Source organism: Mustela lutreola, chromosome X (genome assembly GCF_030435805.1).
Source record: "Mustela lutreola isolate mMusLut2 chromosome X, mMusLut2.pri, whole genome shotgun sequence".
Classification (NCBI taxonomy): domain Eukaryota; kingdom Metazoa; phylum Chordata; class Mammalia; order Carnivora; family Mustelidae; genus Mustela; species Mustela lutreola.
In genome coordinates this window covers 74,501,865-74,516,190 of record NC_081308.1, presented here as the reverse complement: position 1 = coordinate 74,516,190, position 14,326 = coordinate 74,501,865, and the positions used below count along the sequence as shown (strand labels likewise).

The window sequence follows — 14,326 nt, the reverse complement described above, 5'->3', positions numbered from 1 at the left end:
TTCCTGGCTCGGTGGGGCCACTGGCCTTGCTCTGTGGATAATCAGCTTTTCCTGCCAGATTCTCTGCTCAAGTATTGGTAGGCTATGATGCTCTCCAGATGTGTCAGCCAGGGTTTCTTGTCAGGTGGTACTGGGATCTACACTTAGCAGTGGGTGTGGTAGGAAGTGTCTCCCCTCTGAGCAAGCAGGATAGCCAGCCCCAAGCAGCCTTCCATATATGACCAGTTGGAGTATCTAGTCCATAGGGGTTTGGAGATATGCTCATCAATGAGGGGGATTATGAATTAACTCCCCTAGCTGGGCAGAGCAGGTAAACTGACTCCAAGGTGGGAGAAGCTCTTTATTTATGGTCTTGATTAAAATTGGCCTACTGCCCTAATTCCTTAATTGAATAGTGCCACTTGCTGTGTTCTGTGGATGATCAACTTTACCTGCTACACTTTAATCTAGTGCTGATGAATTATGCAGCTTCCAGGCATTCTGGCTAGCCTTTCTGGTTAGGAATGGCTAGAAGCTACACTCAGCAATGGGTTGGGCCATGACTTAGCAATCTCGGGGCAGATGAAGCTGCAGGGCTGGAAAGCTCTTCACTTGAGAACCCAAACAAGGCAGACCTGCAGCTTGCTGAGTTCTCCAGTCAGACTATACAACCATGTTGCTCTGCAGGTAAGCCATACCACTGGTAGGACTACTGCATGGACATTGCAGTCAGGAATTTGGTCTGCCCAAATCTGAGTGCTAGTTGTTGTGAGCCCCTGTGTGTGATGAGTCACTTTTGCTCATTTAAATGTTTTCTCCTTTTATGTGTCTTTTGACAGTTTGATTATAATGTGTCTCCATGTGAATCTCTTTGAATGTACCCTAGTAAGAGTTTGCTGAGCTTTGTGGATTTCTATGTGGAGAAATCAATGTGGAAATATTTCTATGTGAAGAAAGTCAAAGACTTTCCTCAGATTTGGGAAGTTTTCAGCTATTATTTATTCAAATCATTTATCTGTCTCTTAGTCTTTTTTTTCTTTTCCTTTTGGGACTTCTATAATACACATATTGGTCTGCTGGTTAATGTTCCATAAGTTTCTTAGGCCCTGTTTACTTTTTTTCATGCTTTTATTTTGGTCCTCAAACTTGATAATATCAAATTACTTTCCTTCAAGCCCACTGATTCTTTTACCTCTTCCTATTTTCTACTAAACTTTTTTTTTAAAAAAAGATTTTACTTATTTATTTAACAGACAGAGATCACAAGTAGGCAGAGAAGCAGGCAGAGAGAGAGGAGGAAGCAGGCTTCCTGCTGAGCAGAGAGCCCGATGTGGGACTCTATCCCAGGCCTGGGATCATGACCTGAGGGGAAGGCAGAGGCTTTAACCCACTGAGCCACCCGGGTGCCCCTCTATTAAACTCTTTGAGTTAAATTTTAAACTCAATTATTGTACTTGTCATTTCCAAAATTCCTGTTTGGTTATTTTTATAATTTCTATCTCTTTGATGATATTCTCATTTTGCTCATATACCTTCTTCCTGTTTTCCCTTAGTTCTTTGTCATATCTTCCTTTAGCTCTTTGAGAATATTTAAGATAGTTGAGTTTGAGAAGTTGTCTGTGGATTTTGGATATCAGCCCTTTGTCTATAGTGTCATTTGCAACAATCTTCTCCCATTCTGTGGGTTGCCTCTTTGTTTTGTTGATTATTTCCTTTGCTATGCAGAAGCTTTTTATCTTGCTGAAGTCCCAAAAGCTCATTTTCACTTTTGTTTCCTTTGCCTTTGGAGACATGTCTTGAAAGAAGTTACTGTGGCTGATGTCGAAAATGTTACTGCCTATGTTCTACTCTAAGATTTTGATGGATTCCTCTTTCACAATGAGGTCTTTCATCCATTTAGAGTTTATCTTCGTGTATGGTGTAAGAGAATGGTCGAGTTTCATTCTTCTGTATATAGCTGTCTAATTTTCCCAGCACTATTTATCAAAGAGACTATCTTTTTTCCATGGATATTTTTTCTTGCTTCATTGAAGATTAGTTGACCTTACGGTTGAGAGTCCAAATCTGGGTTCTCTATTCTGTTCCATTGATCTATGTGTCTCTTTTTGTGCCAGTATTATGATGTTTTGGTGATCACAGCTTTGTAATATAGCTTGAAATCAGGGAATGTGATGCCCCCAGGTTTTTTGTTTTTGTTTTTCTTTTTCTTTTTCAACATTTCCTTGGCAATTCAGGGCCTTTTCTGCTTCCATACAAACTTTAGGATTGTTTGCTCCAGCACTTTGAAAATTGCCATTGGTATTTTGATCAGGTTGATATTGAAAGTATAGATTGCTTTGTGCAGCTTAGACATTTTAACAACGTTTATTCTTCTAATCCATGAGCATGGAAAATTTTTCCATCTTTTTGTGTCTTCTTCAATTTCTTTAATGAGTTTTCTGTACTCCTTGAGTATAGATCCTTTAGCTCTTTGATTAGGTTTATTCCAAGGTATGTTATGTTTTTGGTGCTATTGTAAATGGAATTGATTCTCTAATTTCTATTTCTACAGTTGCATTGCTAGTGTTTAAGTGAGCAACTGATTTCTGTGCACTGATTTTGTAACCTGCCACATTACTGAATTGCTGTATGAGTTCTAGTAATCTGAGGTTGGAGTCTTTTGGGTTTTCCACATGAAGTATTATATCATCCTTGAAGAGAGAGAGTTTGACTTCTTCTTTGCCTATTTGAATACATTTTATTTCTTTTTCTTGTCTGATTGCTGTTGCTAGGATTTCTGCTACTATGTTTAATGATAGTGGTGAGAGTGGGCATCATTGTCCAGATCCTGATCTCAGTGGAAAGGCTCTCAGCTTTCCACATTGAGAATTATATTCACTGAGGGTTTTTCGTAGATGGATTTTATGAGGTTGAGGAATATTCCCTCTATCCCTATACTCTAGAGAGTTTTAATCTGGAAAGAATGCAGTATTTTGTCAAATGCTTTTTCTGCATCCTTAAGAGGACCATATGGATCTTGTCTTTTCTCTTATTTACATATTATATCACATTGATTGATTTGCAAATGTTGAACCACCCTTGCATCCCAGGGATAAATCCCATCTGGTCATGGTGGATAATCATTTTAATGTACTGTTGGATCTTATTAGCTAGGATCTTGTTGAGAATTTTGGTATCCATATTCATCAGGGATATTGGTCTGAAATTCTCCTTTTTGATGCAGTCTTTGCTTGGTTTGGGGATCAAGGTAATGCTGGCCTCAGAATGAGTCTGGAAGTTTTCCTTCTATTACTATTTTTTAAAATAGTTTTAGGAAAATAGGTACTATTCTTTGAATGTTTGGTAGACTTACCCAGGGAATACATCAGCCTGTGGACTCTTGTTTTTTGGGAGGTTTTGATCACTACTTCCATCTCGTTTCTGGTTATTGGTCTATTCATGTTGTCAATTTCTTTGTGTTTCAGTCTTGGAAGTTTATAGTTTTCCAGGAATGCATCCATTTCTTTCTGGTTGCTTAACTTATTTGTATATAGCTGTTGTTAATAATTTCTGATAATTGTATTTATTTCCTTGCTGTTAGTTGTGACTTCTCTCCTTTCATTCATAATTTTATTAATTTGGGTCCTTTCTCTTGTCTTTTAGATTAGTTTGGCCAGTGGTTTATCGATCATATTAATTCTTTCAAAGAACCAACTTCTAGTTTCATTGATGTGTTCTACGATATTTCTGATTTCTAATTCATTGATCTCTGTTCTAATCTTAATTATTTCCCTTTTCATGTATGGGCTAGGTTTAAATTGTTGTTGATCCTCCAGATCTTTAAGGTATAAATAGAGCTCGTGTATCCAGGATTTTTTTATTTTTTTGAGTGAAGCTTGGGTGGCTATGTATTTCTCCCTTAGGACTTAGGCCTTTGCCATATCCCATAGGTTTTGTATTGATGGTCTTCATTCTCATTGGTTTCCATGAATTGTTTAAGTTCTTCTTTGATTTCCTCATTAACCCAAACATTTTTGAGCAGGATGCTCTTTAGCTGCCAATTATTTTAATTTCTTCCAAACTTTTTCTTGTGATTGAGTTCCAGTTTCAAAGCATTGTGGTCTGGGAATATGCAGGGAATAATGCCAATCTTTTGATATTGGTTGAGACCTGATTTGTGACCCAGTATGTGATCTGTTCTGGAGAAAGTTCCATGCGTTCTCAAGAAGAATGAATATTCTGTTGTTTTAGGGTGAAATGTTATGTGTATATCTATGAATTCTATCTGGCCCAGTGTGTCATTCAAAGCTCTTGTTTTGTTTTGTTTTGTTTTAAGATTTTATTTATTTGACAGACAGAGATCACAAGTAGGCAGAGAGGCAGGCAGAGAGAGGAGGAAGCAGGCTCCCCACTGAGCAGAGAGCCCAATGCGGGGCTCAATCCCAGACCCTGGGATCATGACCTGAGCTGAAGGCAGAGGTTTTAACCCACTGAGCCACCCAGGCGCCTCTCTTTCTCTCTTTTTTTAATACCATATTGTGTTCCTTGATTTTTTAATTAATTATTTTTATTAACATATAATGTATTTTTTGCCCCAGGGGTACAAGTTTGTGAATCATCAGGCTTACATACTTCACAGCACTCACCATATCACCAAACTGGCAAAGCTCTTGTTTCTTTGTTGATTTTCTCCTTAGATGATCTATCTATGGCTGAGAGTGGAGTGTTGAGGTATCCTACAATTAAGGTATTATTATCAATATGTCTATTTTGGTCAACAGTTGGCTTATGTAGTTGGCTGCTTTCATGTTAGGGGCATAGATATTTACAATTGATAGATCTTTTTGGATAGACCCTTTAAGAATGATATAGTGTCCTTCTGTATCTCTAACTACATACAGTCTTTAGCTAAAAATCTAATTGGTCTGATATGAGAATTTCTACCTCAGCTTCCTTTTGAGGTCCACTGGCATGAGAGATGGTTCTCTATCCGTTCCCTTTCAGTGTGGATGTATCTTTAGGTTCAAAATGAGACTCTTGTAGACAGAGTGTGGATGGCTCCTATGTTTTTATCCAATCTGCAACCCTGTGCCACTTCATAGGAGCATTTAAGCTGTTCAAATTGAGAGTGATTATTGGAAGATAAGATTTTATTGTCATCATTTTGCCTATGAAGTCCTTTTTTCTATAGATTGTCTCTGTAAATTTCTGTTCTATATCATACTTGGGGTCTTTCTCCTTTTACAGAACCCCACTTAATATTTCTTGCAGAGCCAGTTTAGTTGTTACATTCTTTCAGTCTCTGCTGGTCCTGGAAGCTCCTTATCTCTCCATCCATTCTGAATGACAGCCTTGCCAGATAAAGAATTCTTGGCTACATAATATTCTCATTTATTACCCTGAATATGTCTTGCCAGCCCTTTCTGGTTTGCCAATCCTCTGTGGACAGGTCTGATGTTATTCTGATGTTCCTCTCTCTGTATGTAAGGACTCTTTTCCCCCTAACTGTCCTTAAAATGGTTTCCTTGGTTCTAAGATTTGTAAGTTTTACTATTACATGCCAGGGCAGTGGTCTGGTCTACGTGGTTCTGGGAGGGGTCCTCTCTGCCTCTAGGACGTGATTACTCATTTCCTTCCCCAGATTAGGGAAGTTCTCCACTCTGATTTGGTCAAATATATCTTCTAGTCCTCTCTCTCCATCCCCTCAGGGATCCCAATAATTCTGACATTGGAATGTATCATGGCATCATTTATTTTTCTAATTCTGTTTTCATGGATTTTAAGCTGTTCCAGGCCTCCTTTTGCTCCTTTTCTATCAGTTTGTCTTCAAGATCACTAATTTGTTCTTTTGCATCATTTACCCTAACTGTTAGAGTATCTAGATTAGATTGTATCTCATTGATAGCATTTTTAAATTCTGCCAGATCCACTCTCATTTCTGGCCTTAGAGAATCTATATTGCTCTTAATAGTTTTCTCCAGCTTATTGTCTTCATAACTGCTACACTGAAGTCTATTTCTGACATCTTGCTTAGATCCATATCTATTAAATCTGCAAGAGAGGTCATTGTCTCTGGGCCTTTCCTTTTTTGGGTGTTCCTCCTCCCAGTCATTCTGTTGTGTTGTGGTTGAGTGGATGTATAGCTTAAAATATCAACCACAATCCAGGGAAGTTTCAGAGAAATCTGAAATCACCAAAACAAACAAACAAAAACACCAGCCAAAATGAGACACAAGAGTAAGATTTATAAGGTACAAACAAAAACAAACAAACAAGAAGACTGACCAAAAACAAACAAACAAACAAACAAAAAAAGAAAAGCAAAACAAAACAAAAACAAAAACAAAGGAACCCAAAATAAAAGGCACAGGTCATGGGACAGTGGTTATAATCCCTCCATTTGGATCAGGAAAGGTATTTCAGTTCTTCCTGGGTGTATTTTGTTCTCTTTGTTAGAGAACTCTACTTCCCATAAATACGAGAAAATTAAAACTGGTATATATATCAAGGTAGTATTGAATAAAGAAAAAAGGACTACATTGACACTTATATTTATATCTATAAAAAATGAAAAAGAAAAAGTGTATGTTTGAAAAAGTTCAAGTTTAAAAGTTACTATGGAGTATGTTGTATTAAACATCTAGTTGAAATGATAAGTAGGTTAAAAGAAAAAGAGAGAAAAGTTGTATCTAAGAAATATACAGGCTGCAAGGCAATACCAGCAGCTTAATATATTGTTTTCCCCTTTTTCTGGAAGTTTACAGTTTAAGGGAGACCCTGCGGTTCTTGTCCGCCTGTTCTTTCAGCTTGTGTTCTAGGGGAGCGGGCTGCCATGTTGTTTTTCAGTCAGCCCTGCTTGGGAGGAGTTGCCCTGCCCCCTATTAAGGGGCTAGACCCCATGGAAACTGGTTTTTCAGGATTTTGTTCTCTGGAGGCTTTTGTTCTCTGGTGGCTTTTTCACCTTTTTGGAAGGTCATAGCAAAGTAAACTGTCTGCACTCGACCTCCGGCTCAAAGAGAAGCTGCAGTCTGCTCCCATTGAAGCCTCCAGAGTAGTCTACCCTTCTTTAAGTGACACTGAAAACAGTAGCTTCCTATAGATGGTGTGTGCCCCCAGCGACCCTTTCAGTGATTGACTGTGGATTCCTCTTGTCTCCATACCCTCATGCCACCAAAACCACCAGTGATTCTGGTCCTGCTGGTTGCTGTTTCTGGGACCATTGGCTTAGGTCCATGTCTGTCACCACCAGGTCCCAGCATTTGCCCCTTAGGCCCCTTTTTTTCTGTTTGAGTGCTGTTATCAGTCCCTTCCCTTCTCACAGTCATTGGTCTCTAAGATATTGCTGGTCCCCAGGTGCAGGACGTTTTTGCACTGGGGTATTATTTTACTTTCCAGTGGCTAGCTTCTGGTGGCCCCCTCCCCCTTCTGTTTATCCTCCAATATCTGTCTGCACAATCCCAACTCATCCTTCATAACTCTTGACTGATGATCATCTGCCCCTGTAGAGATCCAGACGTGTATAATCTTACATCTCAGGCTGATTTCATGAGTGTTCAGAGTTGCTTGGGAGATTTCTAGGTAAATTCAGGGTACCGGTTGAAAAGCAGCCCCCCACTTCTCCACCATCTTGGTGGAACCTCTATTTTTCATGGAATTAGATATAAATTTATTTTGGTATTCATGGCCTCCACAAAGTAACCCTAATTCCATTTTGAGTTCTAGTTGAACTGATCTTTTCCAGACATATCCTATCCTTTTATTCCATTGTGCCCATGCTCTTCTCTTCCCCTGGAATGCTCTTTGTTGTTTCTATCAAAATTCTGCTCATTTTTTTAAGGTTCAGCTGAGATATATCCTCAAGTTGGATGTAGTTTTGCCCTATCTTGAACTCCTATTGCATTTAATTTGTTGTATCTTTCTTATGACACTTATTATAGTATTCTTATATTAAAGTTATTTATGTTCCTTTCTTACCTTTTCCTCGCATAATTCTTGCCCTCTAGGAAATTATGCCTTACACATCTTCTTTATATCCTATAGCACCTAAAATAGCACCTACTTTAGAAGAGATGCCTGATAAATATTTGAACAGATTTCAACTAGTTACTTTGGAAAGTTATCTATACTTACTTCAATGATATTTAGTTTGTCAAGTTATTGAAGTTCTTTACAATTGCTTTAAAAGCCTCTGAGATTTTTTTAAATGCTTTTTTTAAAATGCAAAATTTTTAAATGCAAATTTAAATGCAAAGATTTTTTAAATGCAAATCATCATTTGGGGAAGAATTTTATTTTGGAACATAAAATTTATTCTAAGCTACACTTAGTGAATAATATTGATGTTCAATTTGGGCTTTTATGTTTTCAGTTAAAACAAAGCGAATATGAATTAATGAGACAGAGTCTTTGTCTCCCAACTCCAAAAGAAAAGTTCCCAAAATGTTTTCAACAATGGCAACATCATTGTAATGACTTTATAGCTTCCTAAGTTTTCTACTTTGAAAATACAGTACTCATTCAAATGTGTCAAGTTTGAATATATTTGTTACATCAGTCTTGTTTCTTTGTCAATTAATTTTACAGTTTTCCAAACCATGGTGTTGAAAATGTGTTTGGAATTTAAATATCATTTAAATGATGTGTATATTGTGCTGCTCATTTGAATTACTATTTTTGTAGCTTCTGGTGAAGAAGAAATTAAATCATCACTATTGACCAAACAAAACTTTCCATATTTGAAGAAAATATGTTTATACAGTATTATTATTTTAAAAAGCATACAAGTTCAGCTGCTGTGGTTGGCTTTCCTGAGTTTTACCAGAAACATAAAGAACTGAAAAAAGATTCTTTTAAAATTCTTATTTATTTTTTAAATTTCTTTTCAGCGTTCCAGAATTCATTGTTTATGCACCACACCCAGTGCTCCATGCAATACATACCCTCCATAATACCCATCACCAGACTTACCCAACCCCCATCTCCCTCCCCTCCAAAACCCTCAGATTGTTTTTCAGAGTCCACAGCCTCTCATGGATCATCCCCCCCCCCTCCTATTTCCCCCAACTCCCTTTTCCTCTCCATTGAAAAAAGATTTGAAGTAACCAGGAGAGGGTAGCTGAATAAAGCATTTGAGTATTATGTAACTGGTGTCCCAGAATTATTAAAAAAAAAAAAAAAAGGTGAAACTTCATCTATCCAATGCACATAGAATTGATAATATTTGTATGTGAATGTCCTTATAGGAGTTTTCTATTTTCTTGGTTACATACAATTGACTTAAGCAGAAAATCACATTTTATCTATCCATCTATCTATTTATTTAATTTTATTTAGAGAGAGAGTGAGTTTCAGTGGGGGGAGGGACAGAGAGAGAGAGAATCTCAAGCAGCCTCCCCTGAGTGTGGATCCTAACATGGGGCTCAATTCCACCACCTAGAAATCATGATGTGAGCCGAAATCAAGAGTCAGACACTTAACTGAATAAACCACCCAGGCACCCCAGAAAAAAAAAACCCACATTTTATATTCTTAAAATGTATAATGTCAGTTTTAAAGACATTCAATTATAATGTATATTGTATGAACCTTTTTTTAAATTTCATATGCAACTTTTTAATACTTGTTTATGGGAGGGGTTGCAATTTGTTTGGTTTAACATGTTTTTTGGAGCAAATTTATATAGCCAGTTTTAAATTATCATAACGGGTGGAAGGAAACATGTGCACAGATAATCCAAAATTGTTGGGTATCTCTGTTTTTTCAAGAATATATTGTGTGATTATTGCAGTAGTCTTACCTCTTTCACTGAGCTAGCAACCAATTTACTTTACAAACATTATGTTATATAACAAGTACTGATGTGAGGACAAGAAAGTGTATGTTTTAAAGAACTTTTTTCCATAAAAATTTCATTATCACTCAGTTTACCAATTTTATTTATTTGTTTAGTTTACCATTTTAAGAATCAATTACTCAAAACTTTTCATGATCCTCAAGCATTATAGTTTATTGCCATGTTACTGTAATGGGATTTTTAACTCAAATAAAAGTATTTTTTTTCCTTAAAAGTATTATTTGGAGTTTATATCATTAACTTTTCTTAGGCTATCCCTTATGTTGGTGTACTTTGAACTCAAAATAAAATTTCAGATCTAGTGGCCAGGGGCAGTAATAATTTATCTGAATTTTGAATAATTAAGGATATTACTTTACTATTTGCATTGACTGTTTGAATATCACTCCTTATCAGTGGCATAATAATGATTCATAGGTCATCACTAAATGTAACTTTATCAAAACAATAAATTTTCTATTCAATACCATATTCTCAGCATCACCAACTTGCAAGGCTGATTTGACTTGTCAGTCTCTCAGGAGGTATGTGTTTGGGAAGGAAGGAGAGGGCAGGAGGAGAATTTGGAGTATTCCCCCAAACTTGTGAATCCAAGGGAAATGTATGGTTACATCTAGGCTACTCTGTATTGTAGCTCACAGGACCACCTTGGTCTCTGTAAGCAGTTGCCAGAATCCAACTAGAGTAGCACTTATCTCCTTGTGAGACAATGCTGATGTAATAAGGTTTTGCTGGCTACTCATCTTAGTAGTTTCTGCTTAAAAAGGAAATTGCGGTTATGTAGGCTAAGTCTAGAAAACTAATATATAGCATGATGACTATAGTTAATAAGTTAATTATTATAACATGTATTCTACAGAGTGCTGAATTTTTACTATAATAATTTTCTTTTTTGAAGATTTTATTTATTTATTTCAGAGAGAGCACAAACAGTGCAGAGGGGCAGAAGGAGAGGGACAAGCAGGGAGCCTGAAGCAGGGATTGATCCCAGGAACCCAGGATCATGTCCTGAGCTGAAGCCAGATGCTTAACGAATGGAGCCACCAGACTCCCCTATAAAATTTTTCTTGTCCACAGAATTTTGAAGCATGCTTCTAGGCCCCAATAATGCCCTAGAAATTTTCTTGAATTTCCAGAGGAACTGTACTACTTCTAAAGGAAGACCCTTTAAATCTGTTGTGTTCAATAAGAAAATGGCACTGTCTACATGGGGCATATGCTCTGAATGCATAACTATCTTGTCATCCTATATGAATTTTTTGCTGTTGATCATTATTTGAAGTACTGTCAATGCATACCTTACTGAAATTCCATTTCTTGTTTCCACAGATTTCAGGAAACCTTACTGTGCCTTGGATTACAGGGTGTTCTAGAAAAAGAGCAGTAAGTAATCTTTCATTTAAAACAACAAGTAGGGTTTTCCCCTCTGTTGCTAATAAGAATGCCATTGAGAATATTTTCATGATTCTTTATAAAGTTGGCAAAATTGAACCTCATTAAAACTGCATTATCTCAAAGTACATATTCTGAGATCATAATATTTATATGTATATTACCAATATAATCTTAAATGAAATGTAGTATTCAGTGCACCATCTAATCTTTGAGCAAGTTTTTTATAGTTTTAAAAAGCACACAAAGATAATTAATGGGATAGGTGAAATAGAAGGGAATAAGAAGAGCATTGAGTAATGTATAGAATTGTCGAATCATTATATTACACCTCTGAAACTAATATATATCTAACACTATATATTAACTATACTTCAGTAAAAAGATAAAATACCATAATATTTTTATATCTAATTATCCCAGTTAATTTGATCATATAATTGAATTGTGATTGATTTAAATGTCTCGATCAAAATTAAGAAATTTACATTACTATTTATTTTTAGTGCATTTCAGTATTTTTATGGTTGTAAAAGCCTTGACACACAATATGTTTTTTCCTTTAAATTCAATTGTCCAATGATTACTACATCATTAGTTTTTGATAACATGTTCAACTATACATTAGTTGTATATAACATCCAGTGCTCATCACATCACTTACCCTCTTTAATGCTCAACACCCAGTTACCCCATCTCTCCACCCCCTCTCCCTTTCTGCAGTCCTCAGTTTGTTTCCCAGTCAGAAGTCACATATGGTTTGTCTCCCTCTCTGATTTCTTCCCATTCATTTTCCCCTCCCTTCACTTATTATACTCTTCACCATTCCCATGTGATAATTGTCTTTCTCTGATTGACTTATTTCACTTAGCGTAATTACCTCCAATTCCATCCATGTATATGTAAATGATATTCATCTCTTCTGATGGCTAAGTAATATCCCATTGTATGTATGAGCCACATCTTCTTTACCCATTCATCTATTGAAAAACATCTTGGCTCCTTCCACAGTTTGGCTATTGTGAACATTGGTGCTATGAACATTGGGATACATGTGCCCCTTCTTTTCACTATATCTGTATCTTTGGGGTAAATATACCCAATTGCTGGGTCATAGGGAAGCTCTATTTTTAACATCTTGAGGAACCACCATACTGTTTTCCAGAGTGGCTGTTCCAGTTTGCATTCCCACCAACAGTGTAATAAGGTTCCCCTTGCTCAACATCCTCACCAACATTTGTTGTTTCCTGCCTTGGTAATTTTAGCCATTCTAACTGGTGTAAGGTAGTATCTCATTGTGGCTTGATTCATATTTCCCTGATGGCAAGTGATGTGGAGCATTTTTTGATAGGTCTTTTAGCCATTTGTATGTCTTTTTTGGAGAAGTGTCTCTTTATGCCTTCTGCCCACTTCTTGACTGTATTCTTTGTTTTTTGGTTTCATAAGTTCTTTACAGATCTTGGATAACAGGATTTTATCTGATATGTCATTTGCAAATATTTTCTCCCATTCCATAGGTTGCTTTTAAGTTTGTTGATTGCTTCCTTTGCTGAGCATAAGCTTTTTATCTTGATGAAGTTCCAATAGTTCATTTTTGCTTTTGTTTCCCTTCCCTTTAGAGATGTGTCTTGCAAGAATTTCTGTATCCAGGGTCGAAGAGGTTGTTTCCTGTGTTTTCCTCTAGCATTTTGATGGATTCCTATCTTCACATTTAGATCTTTCATCCATCTTGAGTTTATCTTTGTGTATGGTGTGAGAGAATGGTCTAGCTTCATTCTTCTGCATGTGGCTGTCCAATTTTCCCAGCACTGTTTATTAAAGAGACTGTCTTTTTTCTGTATGATATTCTTTCCTGTTTTGTTGAAGATTAGTTGACCTAAGACTGAGGGTCCATTTTGGGGCTCTCTAGTCTGTCCCATTGATCTGTGTCTGTTTTGTGCCAGTACCATACTGTCTTGATGATTACAGCTTTGTAACATAACTTAAAGTCAGGCATTGTGATACCCCCAGCTTTGGTTTTATTTTTCAACATTCCTCTGGTGATTTGGGGTATTTTCTTGTTTCACACAACTTTTAGGATTGTTTGTTCCAGCTCTGTGAAAAACGTCAATGGTATTTTGATAGGGATTACATTGAATGTGTAGATAGCTCTGTGCAGCCTAAACATTTTAGCAATGTTTATTCTTCCAATCCACAAGCATGGGATGTTTTTCCATTTCTTTGTGTTCTTCAGTTTCTTTCATAAGCATTCTGCAGTTTGTAGTGTACAGATCTTTTACCTCTTTGATTAGGTTTATTCCAAGGTATCTTACGGTTTTGGTGCAATTGTAAATGGGATATGTTTCTTAATTTCTCTTTCTTCTGTCTCATTGATAGTGTATAGAAATGCAACTCATTTCTGTGCACTGATTTTGTATCCTGTCACTTTGCTCAATTGCTGTATGAGTTCTAGAAATTTTGGGGTGGAGTCTTTGGGGTTTTCTACATAAAGAATCATGTCATCTGCAAAGAGTGAGAGTTTGACTTCTTTGCCAATTTGAATGTTTTCATTTCGTTTTATTGTCTTATTGCTGAAGCTAGGACTTCTAGTATAATTTTGAATGACAGTGGTGAGAGTAGACATCTCTGTCGTATTCTTGATCTTAAAGGAAAGCTCTCAGTTTTTCCCCACTGATAATGATATTCACTGTAGGCTTTTCATAGATGACTTTTATGATATTGAGGTATGTTCCCTGTATCTCTATACTTTGAAAAGTTTAGAAACCTAGCAGATCAGAAAGGTGTGACAAGTTATATTCAGGGTACTAAATGGGAAGAACATGCAACTAAGAATATCCAGCAAGGCTGTCATTCAGAATATAAGGAGAGATAGAGTTTCCAAGACAGACAGAAGCTAAGAGAATATGTGACCACCAAGCCAGCCCTGCAAGAAATATTAAGGGGGATACTGTATGTAAGGAGAGACACCAAGAGTAACAGACCAGAAAGTAACAGAATCACTCTTCAGAAACAGGGATATTGCAGGCAATACAATGGCACTAAATTAATATCTTTCAATAGTTTCTCTGAATGTAAATGGGCTGAATGCTCCAAGCAAAAGACACAGGGTTTCAGATTGGGTAA

General features: G+C 36.7%; 1 protein-coding gene across 1 annotated transcript in view; it reads left to right on the top strand.

Moving 5' to 3' along the window:
- The window catches only part of HDX (highly divergent homeobox), a 246,624-nt gene that overhangs the window by 86,651 nt on the left and 145,647 nt on the right, over nucleotides 1-14,326 (top strand). Inside the window, exon 4 of the mRNA XM_059157804.1 lies at nucleotides 11,141-11,194. Coding sequence (XP_059013787.1) covers nucleotides 11,141-11,194 — 54 coding nt within the window. The remainder of the gene's footprint in view (nucleotides 1-11,140; nucleotides 11,195-14,326) is intronic.